The sequence below is a fragment of the Rattus norvegicus genome, chromosome 7, assembly GCF_021556685.1.
Source record: "Rattus norvegicus strain SHRSP/BbbUtx chromosome 7, alternate assembly SHRSP_T2T, whole genome shotgun sequence".
Classification (NCBI taxonomy): domain Eukaryota; kingdom Metazoa; phylum Chordata; class Mammalia; order Rodentia; family Muridae; genus Rattus; species Rattus norvegicus.
Window position 1 is genome coordinate 62,945,306 of NC_141540.1, and position 27,428 is coordinate 62,972,733.

At 45.3% G+C, this 27,428-nt stretch overlaps 1 protein-coding gene across 3 annotated transcripts in view; it reads left to right on the plus strand.

Moving 5' to 3' along the window:
• The window catches only part of Cpm (carboxypeptidase M), a 60,524-nt gene that overhangs the window by 11,254 nt on the left and 21,842 nt on the right, over positions 1 to 27,428 (plus strand). For 2 of the 3 annotated variants that reach the window (XR_015624047.1, XM_087557257.1), the window contains exon 3: positions 19,655 to 19,748. Coding sequence is in view for 2 of the 3 variants with exons in the window: in XM_087557257.1 (XP_087413383.1) it covers positions 19,655 to 19,748 (94 nt within the window). In the remaining variant the exon portion in view is untranslated. Of the gene's footprint in view, positions 1 to 19,650; positions 19,749 to 27,428 lie in introns of all 3 variants that reach the window. The other variant, NM_001108098.1, reaches the window with a different exon arrangement.

Here is a 27,428-nt window from a genome sequence, read left to right on the forward strand (position 1 = left end):
TAACTTCTCACTAAAATTGGCGCTATTTGTGGTCCCCTGGGGAACTGCTTCCATCACAAATTCTGTTCTTTGCCCTTGGGAAACGATGTCCGTAGGAATAAAACGGATATGGGGTGGTTAGCAATGAGTCTGGCCTGCTTTGCTAAATGCCGAGTGTAGGAGCCCTTAAATCCTCACTCCTGCAAATGAATGCCGCCGCGCTCATTTTACAGATGAGAAACTGAGGCTCGGGGAAAGTGACTTAGGGTAAGGAATGGTCTTGGCAGGATCCAGAGCCCCAGTCCAGTCTCAAATAGGTCTCTAGGACCTGCAGGCTTCCATAGAGATGAGCTGGGCTTCTTCCTAGGTGAGGAGTCAGGAGCCCCTAAGGATCCTCCCCCTAGCCAGAACAGCTCAGTTAAACTTCAGCTTTGGGTTTCCACTCGAGCCCTTACTGAGATATTGGCTCCACTCCTGGGTGAGTATCTTGAAGAACACTGAATGGATTTGGCATCTTTGCTAACAGGAGCTATCAGGAGCAAACTGGTCACGTGCTACCCTATCAGCAAGTTAATGAGTAGAGACACTCTGGAAGGTCCCCAAGTGATATGAGCCCCTGTGCTCTGAGACGCCGCATGCTAGCTGAGACGAGCGCCTGTGACACCTTACAAGGTCTGGAGCCTTCCGAACTTGATCAAAACAAGAGGGTTAGAAAATACAGAATGTAGCCTTCTGCCTAGCCAGATAACATGACTTGAGAGATCACCTGGGATCTTTAGGCCGAAGATCCTGCTCTCGACCACTCCCATATTCTTACGCCTTTAACCCCTCCTCTCAAGCTGTCTATGCTCAGGGGGTCTCTCTGCTCTCAGTTGAGCTTTGGGTTTAGACAGACCGTGTGGAGGGATGAGGAAAGAGAGTAACCAGAATCCAGTAGCATCCGAGATACTAGGTTTTCTGGTCCTCTGGGGCAGGGGGCCACTGAAGTCAAAAGCCATCTGATAGGCAGGACAGAGGCTACTCAGCCCCTTTCCAGTCTGGGAGTCAATGCTAGTGCAGTGCTGGGGTGCAGGAGCCCCTCTGCATCCTGGGAAGGGGGTTTCCGTTCTCACAAGTAGCTGTGTCCTCCCCCATTGTGGGGGTGGCGTTAGTTGGAGAGAGGAAAGTTTTCCGTGTGTACTGCAGATGGAGTCGGGAGCAAGTTAAGAGAAAGTGTAAAATTACCTCTTGCCGACACAACACCGAGGCTTAGAGAGGTCAAGGTCACCCACCACAAGAACATGGCACACAGAACCAACTAACTACAACGCACGGGTGTGCAGAGGCCAGGGATCCTGTATGTGTCTGACCGAGGTCCCTGCATATATGTTATGGTTGTGTAGGATGATGGTCTGTGGGGCTCCTGACATGGAGAGCTGGAGCTGTCCCTGACTCTTTTGCTGGCCCTCGAGGCCCCTTTCCTCCCTCTGGGTTGCCTTATCTAGTCGGGATGTGAGAATACGTGCCTGGTGTACCGGTGTAACTGTAGTGTGTTATGCCGTGTTTGGTTGATGTCCCTGGGAGGCCTGCTCTTTTCTGAGGGGAGGTGCAGGAGTGGTGGAGGGGAAGGGGAAGGAAGTTGGGGGGAGGGGGAAGCTGCTGACGAATGTAATATCTAAGAGAATAAAAAAACAAAAAGCAAGCAAACAAAATAACCCACTGATGGGTTACTCAGCCAGTAGCCCAAACCACTTCCTCTAAGGACGAGTTCCAAGCCACTGTAAAGGTGCGTCGGTTCACTGTGGAGACAGAAACTTGGAAACAGCAAACTAAAGGAACAAATGCCACAGCGTGAAAGAAAGGCAATGGGTCCAGCCATTGTCGTCCAAAACTACATCAGACTCATAGGTCACGGTGGGATCACAGGGGTCATAAGTGGCCAATGAGAATTTTTATAATGGCTTTTAAAAATACTTCTTATTTTGACTTCCCCTAATAACAAGTAATCCACTGGTAGTTGTTGAAAAGAACGGATTTCTAGGAACTGGGCATGCTGGTGCTTTGGAGCTCTAGATCCTTGGGAAACTAAAGCAGGGCGTCTCTGCAGGCCAAAATCTAGGCTTACCTGAGGTATGCAAACAGGGAGGACAAGTCCTCATCTCCTAAGAAAGAGAGAGAGAGAGAGGAAGAAAGAGGAAGGGAGGGAGAGAAAGAAAGGTTTCTGAAGTAGTTTAGAAGTATAAAAACAGGGTTGGGGATTTAGCTCAGCGGTAGAGTGCTTGCCTAGCAAGCGCAAGGCCCTGGGTTCGGTCCCCAGCTCCGAAAAAAAGAAAAAAAAAAGGAGTGTGAAAACATTTGGCAAACTCATCTTGAGACTGTTTGCCTGTGTAACTAACTGGGAATCAGTCGTAAGCCAGGCAAGCCCTGTACCACCGAGTTTTGTCTCCAAACTGTCATCTTGAGTTTTGAAAACTTAGAAAGGGAAACAGCTTATTGCTTAAGTGTAAGACGATAAGCTGGTTAGTAGTGGTTAAGAATACAGACCTTACTAACGGCTGGGTTCAAAGCCTGGCTCTGCAGCTGAGTTAACAATGACCTTGCCCAGATGTCGTCCCCTCTCCGTGCCTGCTGCCTCTCTTACAAAGTGCATATAATGGTCCCTGCTTCCCAAGTGGAAAACAGTCCAGGCTTCATAAACTGTTGAGGGCTAAGCCAGTGAACTCGGAGTGCACAGACCGCAGTCGGCAGGCAGACACGTAGGAAGTTTGTATGCCCTGCCGTTGCTGTTCCGTGAGTTCTGCTCCTCGGCAGCTCCAGAGCATGGCGCTGTTCAAAGCCCTCAAGGTTTAGCAAGGATGTGGTTTTTGGCCTGCTTCACCTCATTAAAGCTGCACAGCAGTCTTAGAGGTAAATTCTGTATGTAAGACTACAGCTTCACAGACAGACCTATGGCGTACAGGAACCACCTGAATCCCAAGAGAGTTCCTAGCAGTTTGGGGCGTGGAGGGCCACATCTGAAGAGCTTGGCTCTCTCTGTAGCTCCCGGTTTCGAGTGTCCTTGTTCCTGTTCTCAGATACCAGCACACACTGAGACCTGGGACACATGTTACAACGCCCTGAGCAAGCGTCTCTCAAGTACAAGAGGAACCAAGGGCACAGAGTGAGGCAGGTGTCTATGAAACTGTGGAGTCTGGACCAGGAAACTAGATCTAAGACCAAAGCCGTGTCTTTAGGTAGGGTACCCGACTGCTTGAGGATGTACCAAGAAGAGGAGAAAAGAAACAAACAAAAAAGCTCAGGGCAGCTGGAGAGGCGGCTCAGTAGTTAAGAGAACTTGCTGCGGGGTTGGGGATTTAGCTCAGTGGTAGAGCGCTTGCCTAGGAAGCGCAAGGCGGTCCCCAGCTCCGGAAAAAAAGAACCAAAAAAAAAAAAAAAAGAGAGAGAGAACTTGCTGCTCTTGCAGACGACCCAAAACCTATATGGAGCCTATAGCTATGTATCTGTAACTCCAGTTCTGGGAGATACATGTCTGTCTTCTCGCCTCCATGAGCTCCAGGCATGCATGTAGTGTGCATGCATACATGCAGACCATACCCCATACGCATAAAATAAAAATAAGTCCCAATGCCATCTTCTGATGAACACTTCTGGGTAGCAAGGCATCTTCACTTCAGTAGCTGTGCACCTTGGCTGTACGCTTGGCAGTGTGATTACACACAGGAAAACCAGCTTTGGGGAGCTCGTGATTTCCCCCCAACCTTTACATTTGCTTTGGAAAAATCCCTATCTCATTCAAAGGCTTAAAATCACAATTAGGAGTAATGTAGTACCTTTAGGGGACGACGACCCCATTTTTCCAGTCCACCCTTTGTCTCTCCCACTGCCCCTCATCATGGGTTTTCCATCCCAAGGAAACCTTTGCACGGATTACAAAGGGGGACGGAGACTTGCTGTCTGGATTACAATGGCAGGAGGCAAAAACGCAGCCATCTGGTTAAAAGCACCAACCCGCACGCCTAAAACAGCCAACATGGCAAATTGTATTATACGGTTCCGTACAAGTGTTGTTGCCTTGAGTTTTTTTGTTTCGTTTTGTTTTTTGTCTGTAATGACAGTAAGAACCTATTTTGGAAGGAACTAATTAAGAAAGCAATTGTTTTCAAATGTTCTTATAGGAAAATCTGTTTCACTTTATTAGAAATCCCTCTAAATAGTTACTTACACAGACCTTAGACTCTGTCTAGCCCTTGTCTTACACAGGGATATGAGGAAGGCTGGTGAACCCCATCTAATCCTCACCAATAAAGAGGGTGGCTTGGATGTGGTGTGGCTTTTTAAAAAAAATTTTTTTCTTCACAAAAAAGCTTTATTTAATGACTAACAATGTAGTTTACATATCAGATGTCAGGATAATAGAATAATTTGATATAGTTTTAAACAGAAGGAAAGAAGGGGGAAATGTAAGGTTATAAAATCTCTCCCTACAAAACATATTTTCTTTTTACTTTGTATTTTTATTTTTGAGACAAGATCTCAGTGCGTACTCTGACTAGCCTGGAACTTGCTACATAGACCAGGCTGGCCTGGGACTTACAGAGCTCCACTTGCCTCTGCCTCCCAAACATTTAATGAAAACATTTAATGAAAAAAATCATTTTTTCTCAATAGGTTAGTGTGACACATGTGTTCGGCAACTAGTCATATCTAATTTTTCACTCTGGTTTTAATAATGTAATACACTATATACGGCTGAATCATACACTTTAAGTTGGTAGGTTGTGTGGTATGTGAATTGTACATTAATAAAGACTTTTTTAAGAAAACACGCACAGGAAGTTGGTAAGTTAATGGAAAGACCCCAACAATGGAATAGACTTACCATTTAGACTCCGCACAATGTCCAGAACACACTGTGAGGAGAAAGGGCTCACAAACGTGTTTCTGCTCGCTGCCAGTTCTGGTCTGTGGGCATCACTCTTGCAAGAGCGCCCTTGCAATAACCACTGTGCAGCTTGCCCTCCCCTGGTGTCAGTCCCAAGGTGGGCACTGCTAAATCAGGAGCCCCACACGTGTGCTTATACACTCTCTTGGTAGATCCTGATCGTGCGAACCATGTGAAGATGCATGCCTGTGCTCCGAGCGCCACGTGAACACATACGTTTGTCCCACATCCTAACCAACGCTTGAACCTTTCCCCGTTTTTTTTTTTAAAGGTTTATTTATTTATCATATACAAGTACACTGTAGCTGTCTTCAGAGACACCAGAGGAGGGCATCGGATCCCATTACAGATGGTTGTGAACCACCATGTGGTTGCTGGGAATTGAATTCAGGACCTCTGGAAGAGCAGTCAACGCTCTTAACCACTGAGCCATCTCTCCAGCCCACCTTTCCCCATTTTAAGAATGAAAAAATCCCTCCACTTTAAATGCCATTTTTATGACTGGAATTGAGAATGGGTGAGTTTTCTCAGTGTCCAGCAATAGGACAGGCACAGTTGCTGCCCTTGAGGACGTAACCTTCAGTCCATTGCCTGTGTATATTTTCTCGTGCTTTTTTCCCTATTTGTCTACTAACCGGTAGGCTTTCTCAGGCCTTCTGTTAAAAATGCAGAGGATATTTTCATCTGGTCTGCAGCTGTCTACTGCATTTTGTTGTCATTATTTTTTGCCCTGTGTACGTTTTCTGGTTTGCTGAAAGTCCCACTCACCAGGCTTTCTCTTTAAGCTATTACATTCCGGGTAACATTTTAAGAAGTCACCTTCACCCCAAGGTCATAAACATAGTTCGGTATTTTTATAGCTTCCTTTCACTACCTAAGCCCATCTGGAATCTCTTAGCACGGTTTGTCAGCAGATTTCACATCCCATAGCATATATGTACATGAATGTTCACGTCCTCAAGTATCTGTGACGTTCATACGCAGAGAGAACCACGAGGAGTTTGAAAAGAAATGCAAGGAACAATGTCTAGGAGAGAAGGGACAATGTCTAGGAGAGAAGGGACAATGTCTGTGAGAGAAGGGACAATGTCTAGGAGGGAAGGAACAATGTCTAGGAGAGAAGGGACAATGTCTAAGAGAGAAGGGACAATGTCTAGGAGAGAAGGGACAATGTCTAGGAGAGAGGAAGGGAAGAGATGGGGAACGAGGCTGTGTTCTAAGGAGTAGATTGAGGTTGAATTGGGTCCAGGTAAGGACAAAGGGCCAGAAGAGCATCCCTGGCTTACTTTGTCCCAGGAACTAAGGTACCTCAGGAAATACACGAAACATAAAGAAATGTCACAGCTTTACAAGAGCAAGCTGACAAGCAGAAGCAATTAGACTGGGTCATAATAGAACTTTCTTTCAGTCTACTAAAATGACAAAAATGAGCTCGAGATAATACACTGTTCGATAATTGAGATAATACACTATTCGATAATTGAGATATATACTGTTCAGTAATTGAGATAATGCTCTATTCGATAATTGAGATAATGCTCTATTCGATAATTGAGATAATACTCTATTTGAAAAAAAATATCCCAGCCCAGGTTAACCGTGTCTACTCTCACTCATTCTGCCCGGAAAAGGCAGTGAGCTGTGGGAGTGCTAAAACATGTTAACTGGTAGTTTCTTTAGATTCTAGGAAGATAGTGTCGTGTAGCAGAAGTATGAATGACGCATGGACAGGAGTTGGGTGGATGATGCTCTAAAGGTGGCTGAGTCGACCCTCCTGGCTGACCTGCCCAAGCCACACTTCCTTTCTTCCGCTGGCATTGGACCCTGTGAGCCTTATTGTCTGTGACACTGAGTTTGGAGGCCCCAGCCAACCTTTCCAACCAACGTGTTTGCTCACCGCTGTGCGTGCAGGCCCCGCTCACAGGCTTTGGAATGTCAGCTCCCTCACCACTTTTTCTTTTCTTTCTTTTTTTTTTTTTTTCCGGAGCTGGGGACTGAACCCACGGCCTTGCGCTTGCCTAGCTAAATCCCCAACCCCTTCACCACTTTTTCTTAATGTGTAAGTTATGCTTATTTTCTTAAAATGGACGCTTGTATACATAAAATCAGCAAAATGTAAATTTTCAGATCTTGATGTGTCATACTAATTCCTCCTCTCAAGGGTAGACTAAAATTTCCATTTCTCCATGATATATGTTTGGATTTTCAGCTTTTAAATTTTATTCTTAGAAAATTTCAAAACACAAAATATGATCATTCCCATTCCCCTCGAGTACCTTCCACATATTCCCCCCCACCAGCTACTTAACACATAAATAAATTTTAAATTATTAATAATTTAATAATTATAAAATTATTAATGCAATAATAAAATAATCCACGCAGGCCTGCTGCTCACTGAAACTACCACTGATCTGCTTGCTACTGACTTGACTATACACAGGGCCGTGTAAGCACAGAATTATCAGAGAAAGATCAAACTCCCGTTACAGAATATCCGTTCATGTATCATTTCACTCCTGATTTGAAAGAAAGTTGCACGACGATGCAAAAGGCCCACATAAAAATGCCTGGAGCAGATTTCTTGGGATCCTTCTCATGCCAACCCACGAGAGATGTTCTGAGACCTTCTCACCTTTCAATTGCAAGAGAGCTAAAAGCCAGTCCTGACTGTTCTGTCAGATTGTGTCTCCATTAGCGGGAATGAAGCGTATATGGTTGTCATTAGCCTTTGTCCACTCTGTCTCCCTCACATGCCACGTAAATGCAAATGCTGTGGTTAAGCTGCCTTCCAGATTTCCCTCTGGGCCTCCTCTGCCATTTCAGGCCCACTTAGGAGCATGCTGGCTTAATGGCAGCTTGAACGATATCTCATCCCTGTTTTTTAAGAGCTGGTCTCTTTCTGCTTCGTGATACTTTGATGTGTCTCCAGGTGTCTTAGGGTTTTACTGCTGTGAACAGGCACCATGACCAAGGCAAGTCTTATAAGGACAACATTTAATTGGGGCTGGCTTACAGGTTCAGAGGTTCAGTCCATTATCATCAAGGTGTCCATTAGCATCCAGGCAGGCATGGTGCAGGAGGAGCTAAGAGGTCTACATCTTCATCTGAAGGCTGCTAGAAGACTGACTTCCTTAAAGCCCACACCCACAGTGACACACCTACTCCAACAGGGCCACACCTCCTAATAGTGCCACTCCCTGGGCTGAGCATATTCAAACCACCACACCAGGTATGCTGTTGGGGACCACTACTACCTTGGAGAACCACGGGAAAACCCTAGCAGAACTGCCTGCCTGCCCCTCCCCAAGAACCCACCCTGTCCTTACAGGCCACCATCTGGTTGAATGGTGAGGTAAGGTGGCAATGATAGCATGATTGTGACCCAGGTCCACAGCTCTCTTCCACTTCACTGAGGCGAGTCGCTGTGAGGGATAAAGGCTGCCCGCCAAGTGCTGCAAGGGACAGTACGAAGTTGTGACTGAGCCAGGCATGATAGCAGACACCTGTGATCTCAGGAGGCAGAATCAGAAGAATCCTGAGTTCAAGACCAGCCTGGTCTACACCATGAGTCTGTGGCCTGCCTAGGCTTGTCTCAAAATTATAAAGGTTCTGATCGTGCCAGTGAATTTGACATAAACCAGGACTCCCTTAGCCCATGGTTAAAAACAATCTAGCATGGTTAAGAGTGTGTCTGGAATGGTTCCTTATGATTTGGGGAACTTTCTTTTTTCTTTTTTTTCTTTCTTTTTTTTTGGTTCTTTTTTTCGGAGCTGGGGACCGAACCCAGGGCCTTGTGCTTGCTAGGCAAGCGCTCTACCACTGAGCTAAATCCCCAACCCCGGGGAACTTTCTGCTACGGTTTCTTTATCATTCCAGAGGCCTGACTTAGACCCTGTACATTAAGTCAATGGAAGGCCTTCGACCTGGCTCGGGACCCACTCTTTCTTGAGCATAGGTGGCCAGTGAGCAGGGTGCTGCCTCCTGTCCTTTGTGAAATTGTCGGGTGTGAATTGATAATTAAATAATTACAAGCTAAGATGAAGATAAGATATGCTTGAGTGGGCGGGAGAGCGCAGCCGGCTGACTAGCCACCGCCCGCCTGCATCACGTTCCTTCTAAGATGGCGCTTCTCATCGTAAGGCAGAAGCTGATCTGAGGTACAGCTAATTAGACAACGAAGCTATCGAGTTGGGCCTGGCAGATTTTCTGACCTTAAAGCCTCAGAGGGGGTGGCCCATGTCACCTTGGATCTTCCTGCAGATGGTTCAAGGCCTTAGCACGCAGCATTGCTCCATTAGAACTACAGAGCAAAAGTCACCATTGCAGGTTGATGCTGGTGTCACTGAAGTTACGGTCTGATCAGTCATGACCAAAGTAAGTTTGGGTTTTGTCTGGTAGGCTTAGGGCAGCTTATTACAGATGTAAGCAGCCAAGCTCTTACAGACACAAAGGAAAATAAACTCACGGCTCTCCAGAAAGCAGTGGCTTAATGTTGAGTCTGACGTCACTGACGAGGCAGCCCTTGCTTCTACGGGATGGGGAAAGGGATGGGATTCGGACTTTGTTTCCAGAGCCTCGAGTTCTTTGTCCTTAGAAAGGTGACCGTCCCTTCCATCTCGGTAACAGGAAGCCCTGTCACTCACACGAGAGGGAAAGCATCAACCACAGAGTACACACCACTTCCATTTTCCCTTCATCAGAAGCCACAATTGGAGGGAGATGTGGGAGGTTATGACAGAGCTGCCCAGCACCTATACTTAACCAATTCCTTTTCTGTTTTTGTTTTGGATTCTTGTTATTTCTATTGTGCTGTGCCTTGCTTTTTGAAATAGGAATCTTGCCATGTTGCCCAAACCACTCTCAGGCTCCTGGGATCAGATGATCCTCCCACTTCAGTCTCCCAAGAGGCTGGGATTGTCCCACTGCACGGGGCCCTCTTAATTCTTATATTAATCACTCAGCCTTTGATAAATCAATGGCTGAATAGTCACCATTCTAAATGATCATATAAATCACCTATTTTCAAATATCTTCATTCCCTTTTCTGCTTATTATAAAAATGTTAAATTCCCATTCTTTTTTTTAAGATTTGTTTTATTTACATGAATACATAGCTATGTTTGAACACACCAGAAAAGGGCATCGGATCCCAATACAAATGGTTGTGAGCCACCACATGGTTGCTGGGAATTGAACTCAGAAAAGCAGTCAGTGCTCTTAACCACTGAGCCATTTCTACAGCCCCCCTTTTTAAATAATGATTGTTTTTTAATATTATTTACTTAATGTATATGAGTACACTGTCGCTGTCTTCAGACACACCAGAAGAGGGCATCAGATCCCATTACAGATGGTTGTGAGCCACCATGTGGTTACTGGGATTTGAACTCAGGACCTCTGGAAGAGCAGCCAGTGCTCTTAACCACTGAGCCATCTCTCCAGCTTACTTTGTCTCTTATGAGTTCTATTGACTTTTTTTTTTTTGAGACAGGGTTTCTCCGTGTAGTCCTGGTTGTCTGGAACTTCACTCTGTAGACCAGGTGGCCTCAAGCTCAGAGATCCACCTCAGAGTGTGCTGCAATCAGAGGCGTGAGCCACCACGGCTTGGCTGAGCGCTGTTGATTTTGCTGAACTACTAGAAGTAGTAAATAGTGTGGGCATCCCCCTAAATACTTCAGCATGTGTCTCCTAAATATAACTTCCACCTAGTCACAATATGTCCTCTTTAAACTAAGAAACATAATATTCTAGTTCAATAGTAACAAACAGTAAACTGCATTATTAAAGTTTTCTGTGGCTCCAACAATGCCTTTTGTAACTTTGTTCTCTCAGGATATTTTTTTTAATTTTATGGGTATTTTGTCCATATGTATGTCCATGTACTACTATGTACGTGCCGTATGGAGGCCAGAAGAAGGTGTTGGATCTCCTGGAATTGGAGTTCAGGCAGTCATGAGTAGCCATGTGGGTTTTGAGAATGGAAGTCCTCTGGAAAAGTATCCAGTGCTCTTGCCCTATGAGCCATCTCTCCAGACTCATAATCTGGGGCAATCCTTTTGCTCTGTGTCCACGTTGACCAATTCATATTGACTCAACTTTCTTAATAATTCCCAATGAGCCAACTCCTGTCTACAACTCTCAGCTTACTCTATTCAATGATGCTCTGTAGCCTCTCCACAGGGCCAAACTAGGGATGCTTAATATGGCTTCCAGCCTCATTAGCGTTGAGATCGTTAAATCTGCATGGTGACCTCAATCACTTCAGAAGCAGGCCTTATGAGAAAGTGTTGTGTAAGATGTTTGTGGTTAATGGTCCAACCCAGCCAGCAAAGGTGACTTATCTTCCAGCCCTGCCCTGGTGGTGGTGTGTGCTCACCTCTTTGAGACTGGGCATCATGCCCTGGAAATTATGAATGAGTTTAAAGTGTAAACTCAGTTGATACAGAGTGCTGTGATCTTTTGCAACATTTGTTTTGCTAAGGCCCGGAAGAGGACCTTTTTTAAAGAGTAGCCATTTTCCTTTGTGTGCACTTCAGTGAGTGTTGGTCTATTCAAACTGAATGGCAGATTGCCTGGAGCACACATGTCTCCACTGACTACTGGCCAAGGTTTCCACCACATGTTTTAGACACTGTTTGTATTGGAAATGGCTTTAATTGCTCTGAGGCACTATCCAGGAGAGCCTAGGGTTTGTTTTTCTTTTCTTTTATTTATTTTATGCATGTGAGTACTCTGTCACTATCTTTAGACACACCAGAAGAGGGCATTGGTCCCTTTTACAAATGATTGCGAGCCGCTGTGTGGTTGCCAGGAATTGAACTCAGGACCTCTGGAAGAGCAGTCTTAACCGCCTAGCCATCTCTCCAGCCCCGAGGTTGCACATGCTTATGAATTCTTTGTTATTGTTATTTCCATTTTTGTGGTGCTGGGGCTCAAACTCACAGCCTTGAGCATGCTAAGGACGCATTATACCGCTGGCAGCCTCCTCAGCTTACTAGCAGTGTTTCAAGGACCGGGAGGATTAGGTGAAGTAGTACGACTCCATGAGGTATCAATTCCCTTAATCCCGCAACACAGATGGGAAAAGTGATGGAGATGAAGCCTCTTGCCGCATGCCACGTGGCTAACTAGTGACAGCAGGCTCTCAAGGCTGGCAGGGCAGGTTTAGAACCAGTGCGCACCTCACTCAGGAACAAGCCACGCCTAACCGTGTAGTATCTAAGAGATCAAAGACGCTGCTGCTTGGAGGCAGATGGCATGCCACTCTAATAGAGAGTTGGCACCCTTACTAAACAGGTGACCCATTGGGAGGTGGAGTTGTCAGAAGGGTAAGAGACACCATGGTGGATGCCCATAATCTCTGCACTGTGGGGATAAGAGGCATGAGGGTTCCGAGGTCCAGGCCAGTCTGAGCTTGTGCAATGACAGCGTTTCTCGAAATCAGACGAGGATGGAGATGTATCTCGGAGAGAGAATGCTTGCCTAACACTCACGTGACCCTGGTTCCTTCCTCAGTCCTCAGCACTGCAAACAAAATCCAGGAAAATAAAAATAGAAAAAAAAGAGGAGGGTTGGGGATTTAGCTCAGTGGTAGAGCGCTTGCCTAGCAAGTACAAGGCCCTGGGTTCGGTCCCCAGCTCCGAAAAAAAAAAAAACATGCAGAAAAAAAGAGTAATAATAATAATAATAATAATAATAATAATAATAATAAAGAGTCCATCTTTGTTAATCCATCAAATGTCCTAGGTTGGTCCTTCAGGGAGTCTCATTTGGCAACATTAGACTCTCTGCTTGTTCTGGGAGTGCACCTGCCTTCATTCAAGACTCTAGCTTTGCTTGATCTTAGAGTGTAAGACTTTATGGCCCAAGCTCTGGGAGGAGGAAACCGAGAGTAGTCAGGTTCTCCTCCAGAGTAACTTCCATGGAAACTAGCAAATTAAAGTTCTTGTAATAGAAATAAATACCAACGAGGACAAGCAGACCTCAAAGACACACTTTTTCAGAGGAGGATTAAGTGGCTCAAAATTAACCTAATCATAAATTACAGCAGTATGCACCTATAGTCACGGGTACGAAATGAGAACGCCAGTATGCAGCTGCTGAGATGGCTCAGCAGCTAGAGCGACTTGCTGTGCAAGCCTGAAAACCAGAGCACCCTCTCTGGGACCCATGGAAGGTGGAGGGAGACTACCTCCACAGGGCTGCCCTCTGACCTCCACACATGCACTGTGGCATGCAAGTCTCTGTCTCTCCCTACGGTAATGAGAGAGATGAGGGAGAGGAGACGGCAAAGAGGAACACCAGTCAATAAAAGGACCACAATCTCACTGCCATGGGGAGGTCCCTGGTTTCTTCTGGTCTCAGCTTCAATGGTAGTCTCTTAGCTCTTGCAATCCCCAAAGAGAAGAGTTCAACAGAACACAAGCAGTAGTCAAATCAAATAGTTAAGATTTTACTCAGAACAGGCAAGGAAGCAATATATCATCAAAGACGCTCCTCATTATAACAGATGGAGACCATTACGGAAAGCCACAACCAATCACACGGTAGAGAACAAGGGAGCCCGTGGTGCCCAGCCCCAGCCAGTGCATCTCCATTGTAACTCCTGCACCCAAGGCTCGGGGATCATAGCAGAAGAGGGAGCAGGAAGATTGTAAGAGCACAAGGAACGGGAAACCTGTTGTGAGATTGCATCTTCTAGAAGTGTCAGGGAAACAGTACCCATGAAATCTCAGCAATATGGCTGCCTAGGCAAGACCTGGACAAGGATGACGCTAATAGACATCCAAGTTAGCAAACTGGGAAAGGAGAAATCTCACCGAGCGGTACTGCTGGACAAAGGGCTACAAGCAACCTAAGAGTGCTGAGAAGGGGAGGAGTTGTCTGCCCTAGGGAAGAGCCGCTGTTGGTTATCTAATATCAGATGATACGGTATACATATCACGGACAGGATACATACCAAGTGAAATGGTATGCATGTAAGCACTGTAGGATTATAATAGTGGCCAAAAAAAACAAGGCCATGAATTTGAGACAAGAGGTCTGATCAAACAGTAATGACCCTGGTCCTGTCAGTCAGACCTGGTCCTTTGGAGCCCTGAGCTTGCATAGTGATCACTGTTAACTAGCTTTATGCCTTGACCACCAGTCAGTTACCACCATTGTCTTTCAGTTCAGGGCCTTGAGTTGGCCCGCCCATCGTCCTTTCTGTTGTGTCTTCGGAGGCCTGTTGGTTAGTACGCCCTGGATCCCACCTGCCTGACATCACTAGGACAGAATGCTTCTAGGTATAAAAGGGAACTCCCAAAGGACGATACATTGTACCATTCCCTAATGGAGATTGCATCATTTCAAATCCAAGAAGCTAGAGCGTGTGCATAGCATATGTGAGGCCTGGGTTCAGACCCAACGCCAAAGAAATCAAAGGGACATTTAAGAAATCTCTTTACATACTTGTTTGCACTTCAAGGGAATGCCCAACTTCCCATGGTTACTACTGACCTGACCTTCAAAAAAGACAAGTGAATTATGTTACTATCTCTCCCCCAAGGGACCAGTAAGAGAAGCTGGGCTTTTTATAGTATGAGGCCTCTAGAGACTTTTTAGCTTTGGGGATTTAAAAACAAGTTTCCATCTCTATGTGAAGAAAAAGGAAAAGACTAGGGGGAAAAAAATAGAGAAATTATGATGGTTGGGATGTGACGATTTTGTGTCTAGTTTTTGAAAACTTGCTTTATGTGTATACTTTTCAGTTTGCTGTGTGTTGAAGAGCAAATGGGGTTGGGGGAGGGGGGTGACAAGGGTAGCCAGGTGGAGAAGACAGGATCCTGTTTGGATTGCCGCCTGTGGACACTTTCCTGGGTTCTAGGGGTCTTAACCATGTTGAAATCAGAAAAAGAAAACACACCCCAACCCAATTCATCTCCAGATAGTCTCTTTGCCTTCTTCAATTAAAAATGTACGGTCGGGATGGGGGAGTAGCTCAGAGGTAGGATTCCTGCCACTAACCACTTGCGTTCTTGGTAGAGCGCTCACAAAGGCTGGAGTCGACGTCTAGCTTTGCTTTTTAAAAACATAAATAAAAATGGAAAGGCCTTTCATTTAGGAAAGAAAACTCTCCAAACCACCCTATCACCTGTTCAGTGAGAAACAAAATGGAGCCTAGCACTGATGTTGCTCTGGTCTGATAGAAAAATGTTCCACTCGTGGGGACAGATGTGGACACAGATGAAACCCCATCCTTCAGCTGGCAGAGTCGAACCTGAAACCAGATGTGCGCTGTGGGCTCCGGCGCTCTCGGCGCTCTCCTAAAGAAGCACTCCCAAAGGTCCATCTGCTCTGGAACTGATCTAGGAACTGACTTCCTTCCAGAGCCCATCCCAGTGGGCACGCTGTTGGCGGGCCACAGGGGTTTCCACCATACTGAGAAAAAGAAAGTGAGGCAGTGCCCAGGATGAACACTCGTCTGATTTTATTTCAAAGTTCATATCAGGATTCCTAAGTGAGCTGGTCGCCCTGGCGGCTTCACTGACTTAGTCAAGACAGCTGCTTGCAGCTTGGTCTCTTGTTAAGTCAGCCAACATCTTTGTGTCCAGTTCGTGTGTGTGAGTGTGTGTGTGTGTGTGTGTGTGTCTGTGTCTGTGTGTGCGTGTGTCTGCGTGTGTCTGTGTGTGTCTGTGTGTGTGTCTGTGTGTGTCTATGTGTGTGTGTCTATGTGTGTGTGTCTATGTGAGTGTGTGTGTGTCTCTGTGTGTGTCTCTGTGTGTCTGTGTCTGTGTGTCTGTGTGTGTGTCTTTGTGTGTCTCTGTGTGTCTGTGTGTGTATATGTGTGTGTCTCTGTGTGTCTGTTTTGTCTGTGTGTGTGTCTGTTTTGTCTGTGTGTGTGTCTGTTGTGTCTGTGTGTGTCTCTGTGTGTCTGTGTGTGTGTCTCTGTGTGTCTGTGTGTCTGTGTGTGTGTCTCTGTGTGTCTGTGTGTGTATATGTGTGTGTCTCTGTGTGTCTGTTGTGTCTGTGTGTGTGTCTGTTGTGTCTGTGTGTGTGTCTGTTGTGTCTGTGTGTGTCTCTGTGTGTCTGTGTGTCTGTGTGTCTGTGTGTCTGTGTGTCTGTGTGTGTCTGTGTGTGTCTGTGTGTGTCTGTGTGTCTGTTGTGTCTGTGTGTGTCTGTGTGTGTGTCTCTGTGTGTCTGTGTGTGTCTGTATGTGTGTGTGTGTCTCTGTGTGTCTGTGTGTGTGTCTGTTGTGTCTGTGTATGTCTGTGTGTGTCTGTATGTGTGTGTGTGTGTGTGTCTGTGTGTGATCGACTGTATATGTGCACATGTGTGTAAACTCTAAGGTGCATTATCTGTGAGGTAATTTTTTGGAAGAAATTTCTTAGAAATTCTTTTTGTGGAATTAACAGTATTTGAAAAGGGGCCATCTAGTGACTGCCCTACACACATGGAAATAGGGTCAACCAGACCCTGCAAGCAGAGCCATGCCTGATTCCACAGCTCTGGAGCACTTCCCTGTGGAAGTCAGTATGGTTGCCTGTAGGCCCAAAGTGAGAGGGAGCTAGGGACACCAAAGCAAATAAATGGAAGAGTCCAGGAAAAATAGAACATAAACACCAATAAATATCTTGACTCCAGGTTTCATTTGCTTGGTAAAGAGAAAGATTTGGTTCTTCCTTCCCACCATGCACTCCGGGGACTGATTAGGTCAGGCTCGAACATCACTTTCACCATCTTGCCCACCTAGCTTCAGATCTCTTGAGCACGCCCATGATTAGCTAGAACTTTGGGGAGTAAAGTAATTCCAGCTTTACGGGGTAAAGACCGATCTTGCTTAAATTAATTCATACCTTGGCAACTATACAGTTAAAAGCAAATGGTTTGTCTTCCCCTTGGCTTACTTGAGTCTAGGCTAGGGGGCTGGTGTGGTGGAGAGGGTGGCTGACGCCCTTTGAGAGGGTCCTCATCTCCAACAGGACTGTGCGTTCTTCTGGGGCCTGCTTGGATCTCGGTCTCCTTGCTGCTTTTGAAGTCACTCAAAGTCAGTTTATTTTACAGGTCACTCAGAGGTCACCCATGCTAAAGGAGGATTGCGTTTCCCACAGTATCTTATCGTTTTTATGCTTGACTGGTTTGTCTTCATCCCCCCCCTTAAACTAAATAATATTGGGGTTCCATTCCAATAGAGTTCTGTTGTCCCTCACCATCCGGCGTGTGACCAGCCAGCAGCTGTAGTCTTGCAATCGTGAACAAATATGTTGTTGAGCTGATGCTGATTTCCCCCCCCCTTGCCCATAAGGAACAGGGCTACATCTACACAATACAAATCTGTTATTGGGGTTGGGGATTTAGCTCAGTGGTAGAGCGCTTGCCTAGCAAGTGCAAGGCCCTGGGTTCAGTCCCCAACTCCGAAAAAAAAATATGTTATTATCTGGCTTTGAAAGCACTAATAATTATGAAAAAGGATTTCCTGGTACAAGCACAAAGAGCCCTGGTTAGCAGGTCATAAAAAGACTTGTTTCCCATAAAAATGTTCTAACTCAGTAGCACTGAAGTTCCCAGTGACTAGAGTTGGTGCCACAGGCATCAGAGGAATTCAGGTGAACTGATTTCAGGTCCAGAAATGATGAGCTAGTATGTCCCTCTCCACACAGCACACCAGAATCATTCTCTGGAACCCTGTCCAGAAGCAGCGTGTGTGAAGCCCCACCTCTGTGGGGTGTGGTAGAGTTTCCCGCAGGGAGAAGGTAACCATTTCTTCTTTGATTCTACACACACAACAGGACCCTACACACATCTCTATGGTTATGTATGCCATATAGGTGTGGCTAGATTTCCATGTTGCATTTCTTCCCTAGATCAAAAATTTAGGGGCTGCAGGTATAGCTCAGTAGACCTACAGCATGTTGAACCTAATTCCCAGGACCTTCTTGACGGAGAGCACGACTTACTTGTACGCTCTGACTAGGTAGGTGACTGGATAGAGTGGTCTTCAACAAGTTGAATGAATGAATGAATGATAGAAAACTGAAAAAAACCTAAGCATGATGACACATGCTTTTGATACCAGCATTTGAGAGGGAAAGACAGGCTGAGAGAGAGAGAGAGAGAGAGAGAGAGAGAGAGAGAGAGACAGAGACAGAGACAGAGAGACAGAGAGACAGAGAGAGACAGAGAGAGAACACAAGCTCTGCATAGGGTGGGAACTATTATTAATCAGCCAAGCCATACTTTGGTTATTGTCTAAGAATCCTTGCAGTTTTACTGAATTTAAAGCATTGCCTTGTTATAACAGAGCACCCTACAATATTATTCCAATTAATTATGAATAAATGCTGAAAACAATGAATCCGGTGTATGTTTCCTTCCCCTCGGCCCCTCAGGACTACTAGCATCCCTCAGCCCCTACCTGTCCCTGACCGAAGGACAGATCTGGAAATCTGCAGACAACTGTTGAGCACCAGCCCTTTTGTTGCTATTAGAGGCCTTTCCTAGGCTCTTAACTTCCGCATATAGCACAGTTATCACACATATATGAAGTGTGTGTGTGTGTGTGTGTGTGTGTGTGTGTCAACTTCTGAGACTATTAAAAGAGTGAGACAATTTTAAAATCAAAAGGAACATCTTAATTTGGTTTATTGGTTAAGGCAGTGTTTTGCTGTATGACCTTGGCCTGTCTGGTACTTACTTATGTAGCTCAGACTGTCCTTGAACTCATGACAATTCTCTGCCTCAGTCTACTGAGTGCTAAGATTTCAACCATGCACTGCCATGCCTGGCTTGACTTCTTTGTTACCGGCTTGGAAATTAAGCCCCTTGAAAAAGAGTCTTTTGTTGGTAGGAGGAGTACAAGAATTGGAGTCCAGTAGGCCACAGGATTCAACTTCACTCTGGGAATCAAATCATAGCGTCTTATTGGCTGTGTGAGCATAGGAGATCGCAGAATATTGTCTCAGTTGGAAAGTTTGATTGGCGTTCCGTCTCAGTGGTTCATGACAAGAAAACAGTTAAGATACGTAAAGCGGGGCTGGAGAGATGGCTCAGAGGTTAAGAGCACTGACTGCTCTTCCAGAGGTCCTGAGTTCAATTCCCAGCAACCACATGGTGGCTCACAACCATCTGTAATGGGGTCTGATGCCCTCTTCTGGTGTATCTGAAGACAGCTACGGTGTACTTATATATAATAAATAAATCTTTTAAAAAAACTGTCACAAAGAGGGTACGAGGGGATGTCCCTCAGTGGACCTCAAGGCAAAGCACATGCCTTGCTGCACTTGGGTTGAATTCACCACCACTGGAAAAACAGAACACAGAAGGGTCTTACCACATCAGCATTTTAAATACAAGACCTACGATTTGTTACTTAAAAAATTACAAGTTTTGTTGTTCTTTCTGTTTTTCCTTTTTTTTTCCTTTACTTACTTGGCACCCTTCCAGGCAAACATCAACTGTGATTTCACTGTGTAATTGTATGTTTTAGCAAGATTTGCTGTGAGGCTGGAAGACCCCAGAGCACAGTATGGAAACGTTTTGAAAATCCAGTTCCAATCTAGCGTAAGAAATGGTTCTATTGGGTTGAGTTTCTTTTCACTCTGAATAGCAAGCATTTGGAGCATGAAAACGTTAGTCACATGAACATAAGTCACCAGGAGGAAATCGTAAAGTCGCCCGGAGGGAGAAGTGTCCCTCTCTTCCCGTTCTCTCAGAGTTTATTTATTTTTATGAGATAACTTATTTTTCTTTTCTTCTTCCCTGTGAAGGTAGAAACTTGTGGGTTCTTGTTGTGGGGCAGTCTCCAAAGGAGCACAGAGTCGGGATTCCAGAGTTCAAATACGTGGCTAATATGCACGGCGATGAGGTAAGTACCCAGCTGGAATGTCTGAAAGAAACTTCCCCTCAGATCTGTGTCAACAGCGACAAGAAAGCCTGCTTCGTAGACAAGCAGCAAGGGCCAGAGAGGAAACTGGGGGAGACGGCTCTAACAGCATTGGGTCACATGACTGTATGTTGGGTCCCCTGAGAGAGTAACCAGAGCTGCTTTTGTGTCAGGGCTCTCTGAGCTGCCTCCAGCCGTGTCCCTCGGCTCCTTTCTGGGTTGCTTTCCATCTCCTGTCGGTATGTAGGAAATCCAGCACGGGAGCTCTGTGAACTCAAAACAAGAAGACATCAAACAGCTGTCCAGACTCCCAGCATCTGGCTTTTTTAGTTTCTAGTTTTCAATTTTAATCTTAATTTATTTACTCCCTTATGGTGCTGGGGACGGAACCCCAGGTCTCATGCTTTCTAGGGAAGTACTTCATCCCTGGGCTGTTCCTCCAGCCTGTGAATGTGGCATTTGATGCTGTCTGTCAGAGCTCCAGTGTTTTCAGGGTTCAAGCATAGATGTACACCATGTTCTTTCCAACCCATTGTGGGATCACCACACTTAGACTCCTTAGTATGGTCTTTTTCCAAGTTAGAGGAGTCGAACCCTGTTTTAATTTTGTTATGCAAAATACCTTTTTACCGCTCTCATGGAAATGGCTAGTGTCCTAGTTTGCTTTTTCTCTCAATAATAACCATGACCATGAAGGGAAAGAGGTTTATTTCAGGTCATTTAGGAAAGTCAGGACAGGAACTGAAGCAGAGACCATTAAGGAAAGTCACTTACTGCTTTCTCTAGCTCACAGCGCCCTATCTCATACTTCCCAAGACTACCTGCCTAGGTGTTAGCTCCGCCCACAGTGGGCTGGGCTCTTCCCTCATCAATCCTTAATCAAGAAAATGCCCTACAGACTTGCCTACAGGCCAGCCTAATGGAAAAACTGAACTTACTTGTCTCAGTTCCCTCTTCCTAGGTGACCATGGTTTGTGTCAGGTTGCCAGAGAACCAAACAGCAAGCACAGAAGGTCTGGAGAGGATGTCTTCCTCTCTGGGCTTCCTCTGGATATTTTCAGTGTTTTCTCTGTCCCAGATCACCACACTACTGAGGAAGGGTTGGTAGCTCCCAGTACCACAGTGAAGGAAATTGATAGGGGATGTCTAAAGCACTCTCTCTAAAAGGCTTTTAGCTTTTAGGAATTTCAGTCAGTACACATGGCAGGAAGAAGAACCTGCTGGTTGCCAAATCAATTCACAATTTGCAATGGCTGGGGTGGGATGCTCTAGTCAATGCTGAACCTCTCTTGACCTGATTTAACCTCCTCGAGCTCTGGTTCCATAGGACTAGCTCCACCCTTTGTGACACCACAGCCAGCCCTCACCAAGCATGTGGCCCAACCCGTCCTGCTGAGAGAATGTTTCTTGCAGCCTGAGTTAAAATGCAAATACATGCTTGCTAGAAAGGAACCTGATTTGGGGTGGGTAAAGAACAATACAACCATTTCGTCTTGTTCTGTCTTTAATCATAGTGGACTGTTCATTGCTGGGAGTCTTTTCAAAAGTGCTTTTAATGAACAGTTGTATTACACACAGCAGCCCAGACTTCCTTTTCCTTTCAGTATCTAGTCTATGGATCCAGGACCCCTGGGATCCATTTTTAATTAGAGACAGGAAGTTAGGTACTAAGGATTCAGAGGTTGCTGCTACTCAGGAATCGTCAGATCCAAAACATCCAGGGGTCTCCTCCCTGCCTGCCAGCTATGCTAGCCCGCTCCATGCTCTTTCACTAACATTTGGCATTTGTCTCTGGCAATCACTATGTCCCATCAAACCCAGTCTCTCTGGTTCATCCGGAGTCATTAAGGAATGCTGAGAACTGATCAAGGGTGGAGGGATAGCAGAGAAAGCCTTCATGTGTTTTGAGTGGGGATCTGACACATTCTGAATACCTTTTATGTCCCAGATCACGGCTGTGGGTGAGGGCTCTGTGGGCCTATTAAAGAAATTTATTACTCTGAACTTGAGGTCTGGTGTATTCTGCCCTCCCCTTGGGAGCTACTAGGAGCTGAGACAGGGATGACATCACCTGGTAGCAGAGAAATTACTCTGAGCGTAAAGCCCCACTGTGCTCCTCTCACTTAGATCTTTTGCAACAGAAAACATTTTCAACTCGTGTTTTACTAAAAAGCAACATTGCTAACAAATCTTGGGCAATGGGTCTTACCCTTCTTTAGAAGTTGTCCTAGTTAGGGTTTTACTGCTGTGAAGAGACAACAGGACCAAGGCAACTCTTATAAAGGACACCATTCAATTGGGGCTGGCTTCAGTCCATTATCATGGTGGGAAACATGGCAGCCTGCATGCAGAAATGGTGCTAGAGGAGCCAAGAGTTCTACACCTTGATCTGAAGGCAAACAGAGGAAGACTCTTCCACAGGCAGCCAGAAGGAGGTGCTCTTCTGCACTGGGCAGAGCCTGAGCATAGGAAGCCTTAAGGCCAACCCACATAGTAACACTTCCTCCAACAAAGCCACACCTCCTCCAATAAGGCCATGCCTCCTAACAGTGCCACTTCCCATGATCCAATCATAGTCAAACCACCACACTATTTCTTGCTATCCTGATATATATAAAGTTGGACCTCTGACCCCAGGATCTTGAGCTCTTCCAGAAGTCTAGGACCCTCCTGGTGACTTCCTATGGGAGGCATGCATGCTGAATGGCAAGGTAGACCAGATGGACCACATGATTTTTTTGAAGACATTTTCCCTTTCTCTTAGATATCATCATATTGAATGTATGAGCAGGGAATACCTTTGGAATTGATGGGATTAGCTGTATTTCCACTTTGCCTCTTTAACACCTTTTTAAATCATGTATTTTTACACTTAAGAAATAATGCTGTAGGCCAGTGAGATGGCTTGGTGAGTAAAAGAACTTACCACCAAGACCGATGAATTTGGTCCCCAGGACCAAGATGGTGGACGGAGAGAACCAACTTCTAAAAGATGTTCTCATGCCCTGGGATATGATATGTGCGGGCAGGCAGACAGACAGACAGACACACTAAATAAATACATACATAAATACATGAATATATAAATAAATTCATAATAACAATGTTAGATTTTTTCCTTCTATGGATGCAAGTAATGTCTGTTTGTCTGTAGAAGCCAACACTAGAGAGGAAAACAGACATTTTATAAGTCAAGAATAATCTATAAGCAGTTGGACTTTTTTTACTCCAAAGAACTAAAATTTGAGCTTAATATAAAAAGTACTGGAGGTTGATGGTGTGGCCCAGTTGGTACAACATTTTTCCTACCACCTACCATTCATGAAGCCCAGGATTCAGTCCCCAGCACCACATGGAATGATTCATGCTGGCACAAGCCTACATTTCCAGTCCTGAGGTAGAGAAGGCAGGAGGATCACAAGTTCAAGGTGAGTCTAAGCTACGTAGCAAGACCAGCCCATGATGCATGAGGTGCTGTCTTTAAAAAGGTATTGAGAACAAACTGCTTCCAGTTTCACCTGCTTATTATGCCTTTAAATGCTTAAAAAAATATTAAAGACAAAATTTACAACTTCTTTTTTTAAAAAGTAAGAAAAAGCTAGGTGGCTCTTCAGAAACAATCCGCTACTACAAATTTAACTGATGTGCCTTTGAAACTAGGAAAGGAAACGTTCTATATTGGCATTCCTGCAACAAGAGCTTTGTTTTCTTACCATTCTCATCCTTTCAGATACCCGTGTAGAGTGGGTGCTTCTAACATACTCTTTCGCCCTTTGTAACATGTTAGAACTGGTACCCTTTAATGTCAATAAATGTTTGTCCTACCTTGCTCCCACCTTCTAGATTCTCAGGTTCTCTTCCAAACTGTCCGAATCAGGATCCAGTCCAGAACCATGAGTCATAACTGGGTGACATGTCATGTCATTGCCTCACGTCTTTTTTATGACATCCACTCCATGTGTTGAACTAACTACACACACACACATACACACATACATACACATACATACAAATTCACACATTAACATACATACACATACACACATACACACATACACATGCATACACATGCATACACATACACATATATACACACATACACATGCTTACACATACATACACATGCATACACATGCATACACATACACATATATACACACATACACACACATACACGTGCACAGATACATATGCACACATACACACTATACACACACAAACACAAACATGCACACATACACTACGCACACACAAACACATACACACAAACATACGCATGCATACATATACACAAACATGCATACACATACGTTTACAGATCTTCACCAGGGCAGAGCACTAGCTAATGCTTAGCAGGCACAGACCACACTAAGATGTCTGATTGCCTTGCAGAAGGTTTAGATGCTGTCCCAAGTACCATCTGACTCAGGGTTTGATCAGAAGGTAAACCTGGAGCCTGGACTGCACTTACTCATGGATCTGCTCCTCTCTCTTCTCACTGGCTTTGGGGTGCTGCTTCTCCTGCTTCAGATGTTAGATACAGATCTACAGTCTGTGCTGATACTTGGTCTGGTTGATCTCATGAAACCCGTAGGCGGAATGTTACTGGAGCAGCTTTTTCTATCAACTCTCTCTGTCCCCAGAGCTTTCTAGGTTCACTCCCTACCCCGACTGCTGTGGAATCACTCTGGGGAGCTCACAGATGACATCCTCACAGCTGATGGGCATGCTGTCTTCAGAACCACATGAAAGAAAGAATGTTAAGGTTCTACCTTTCTTAGCAAAACCAGCAGGTGCTTTCGTAGTTCATTCAGACCCTGCTTTGCAAGCTCCTTGGAATGTTGAAGGGCAGATTCCCCACCTCGCTTCTAGATTTAATTTATATGGGCTACTAATGGATGTTCCTAAAGGCTAATCATGTTTTAATTAGCTCACAGAGATGCAGGCACACACTCTGTGAGATTTTCCTTGGGCCACAGGTAGTCACATTGTAAGTCCGGTTCTGAGTTCCAAGGCACCCACTGAACTTCCCAGGTTTTTATGCCCATGGGCAAAGAACTAGAGTGGGGATACAGAGTTAGAAATAGAAAGAACTGGGGCTGGGAGATGGCTCAGTGGTTAAGAGCACTGACTGCTCTTCCAGAGGTCCTGAGTTCAATTCCCAGCAACCATATGGTGGCTCACAACCATCTGTAACGGATTCTGGTGTATCTGAAGACAGCTACAGTGTACTCATATACATTAAATAAATAAAATATTTAAAAAATAGAACTTATTAAGAAAAGGAAAGTGCAGGAGTGGGGTAGTGAGCTAAAAGAAAAACATGCACCCCCAGGACCTTGAGCCTCACCTCATGATTCTTCAGTAGTCATTTACATAACACCTCCCTCTCCGAGATTTGAATGTCTATGGTTGAGTGTGTTCTTTGAGGGCAGGGAGAGGATGGATTATGTTCTGTTTCCTTTCCGTAGCTCAAGTGGGGAAGAATTTCCAGTTTTTTTCCTTCCAGATGTTAACCTTGTTGTAGCTTTCTCCAGACTCTACTCTCCTGGCACCTTGAGACTGTCAGAGGTAGGACTTTTACCACCATTGTCTCCACACACATAGGCACATGGGCTCACACCCATACGTACATGTATGCACACACATGCACACATAAAATGCATTTACACAGATTCACATGCAAACACACACATAAATACATGTAAGCTCACACTTGCGTGCACATGCACACACACACACACACACACACACACACACAGCATCACTCCATCCTGCTACTGGCTTGCTTTGGAGAAAAGTAGAACCAATTAAAACCCAGCTTGACTGCAAGCCACAGCCACACGCTGACATAAGAATGTCTAATATCAGGGGTTGGGGATTTAGCTCAGTGGTAGAGCGCTTGCCTAGGAAGCGCAAGGCCCTGGGTTCAGTCCCCAGCTCCGAAAAAAAAGAACCAAAAAAAAAAAAAAAAAAAAAAAAAAAAAGAATGTCTAATATCCTCAGCCCTGGTGGGATTGTCACAGAGGAGGGCAAGGGAACCCCTGTTCCTTCCACAAGCTCTTCTCTGCTCGGTTTTATAATTATTTCTATCCTGTGCTTTTAAAATTTTTGCAGAGAAAATAATTGACACATGCAATCTCTAGTTTCATAAGCATCTCCACGTGTTCTTAGTAGGAAGTACTAAAGGCAAGTCCGACTGCTGACCAACCCAGCACAAGCCTTCAGCTCAGCCACTGACAAGGAAGAGGGCTACCTCAGGCTCCTCTGACCTTGGGGCCCATGTCCTGATTCCTGCAGAAGGAAATACTCAAGGAATATTCATTAAGTTTAACTGAACTGCAGTTCTGGGGTTGTTTTGTTTTGTTTTGTTTTGTTTGCTTTGTTTTGTATATGTGGGGAGTACTGGGTATTGTTTTTTGTTTCCTTCTATAGTTTTTCATGTCTTTTCTATATTTCCATAATTCATACCAATAATTTTTTTTACTATGGCTGTTTGCTATAGATTTTGAAAATTCCATCATACTTGGTAGCATTATTGACGTTATTAATGACCGATTTGGGAGGGTCCAGCCCACTGTGATGGTGCCACCCCTGGGCAGATGCTCCTGGGTTGTATAAGCAACAGCCAGTAAGCAACAGTCCCTGCTGCAGCTCTTCCCTCCGGGCCCCTGCCCTGAATTCCTGGCCTGGCGGACATCCGATAAACAGTTGCCCACACACTACCGTTGATTAACCCATTAGGAGATCAGGACTACTCTGCTGTTGTTGCTGTTTTCAGGAAGCACATGCTTTTAATCCCAGCACTTGGGAAGCAGAGGTAGGCGATCTCTGTGAGTTTGAGGCCAGGCTGGTCTACCGAATGAGTTCCCGGACAACCAAGGTTACACAGAGAAACCCTGTCTTGGATGTCCGCTGTGCCAGCAGCTAAGCAAGATAGACCAGAGGAAAACAGGATCCCTACTCTGGAATGGGAAGGGCGGTTAGTCCAGGGACTATAGACCATTTAGCAACATGGATATCAAGTGTGATAGGGCCACACAGAACCCGGATGTGGAGGTCAGAGAAAGCATATAAGATATTTGGGCCAGTATTTGAACAAGAAGGACTAGGCAATCTGACAAATGAATTACTAGTAGTCTCACTAGGTTGCCCTGTCTGGTCTAGAACTATGTAGACCAGGTTGGCCTTGAACTCACAGAGAACTGCCTGCCTCTGCCTCAGGAGCATTGGGGTTAAAAGTGTGCACTGCCCCGCCCAGTGATCAATTTAAAAACAGCTCCCACTGGTTCAGCTACTACCCCACCACACACACACACACACACACACACACACACACACACACACACACACACGCATCACTGGTACCTGTCACTGAAAGTCTTTGTAGACTGAGACTTGGGCCCATTCGTACCTATCTGGCCAGTTCCACTTGTTTGAGTCGAACTAAGCTGCTAAGAGATTTGTCCTCTGCTTTCTGAGTTGAGTCAGGATTGGGGGATGTCTCAGGGAACCCTGATGAGAAGCCTGAGCAGTCTGGGAAGGCGGTATGGTTACCCTGAGAGGAGCCTGTTCAGCAAACGCTTAAAGTTTGAGCACCTGAGGTTTCATACTCCAAGTCCTGAATTTAAGGGGCAAAAAAGGGAGGTTTATACATAAAAC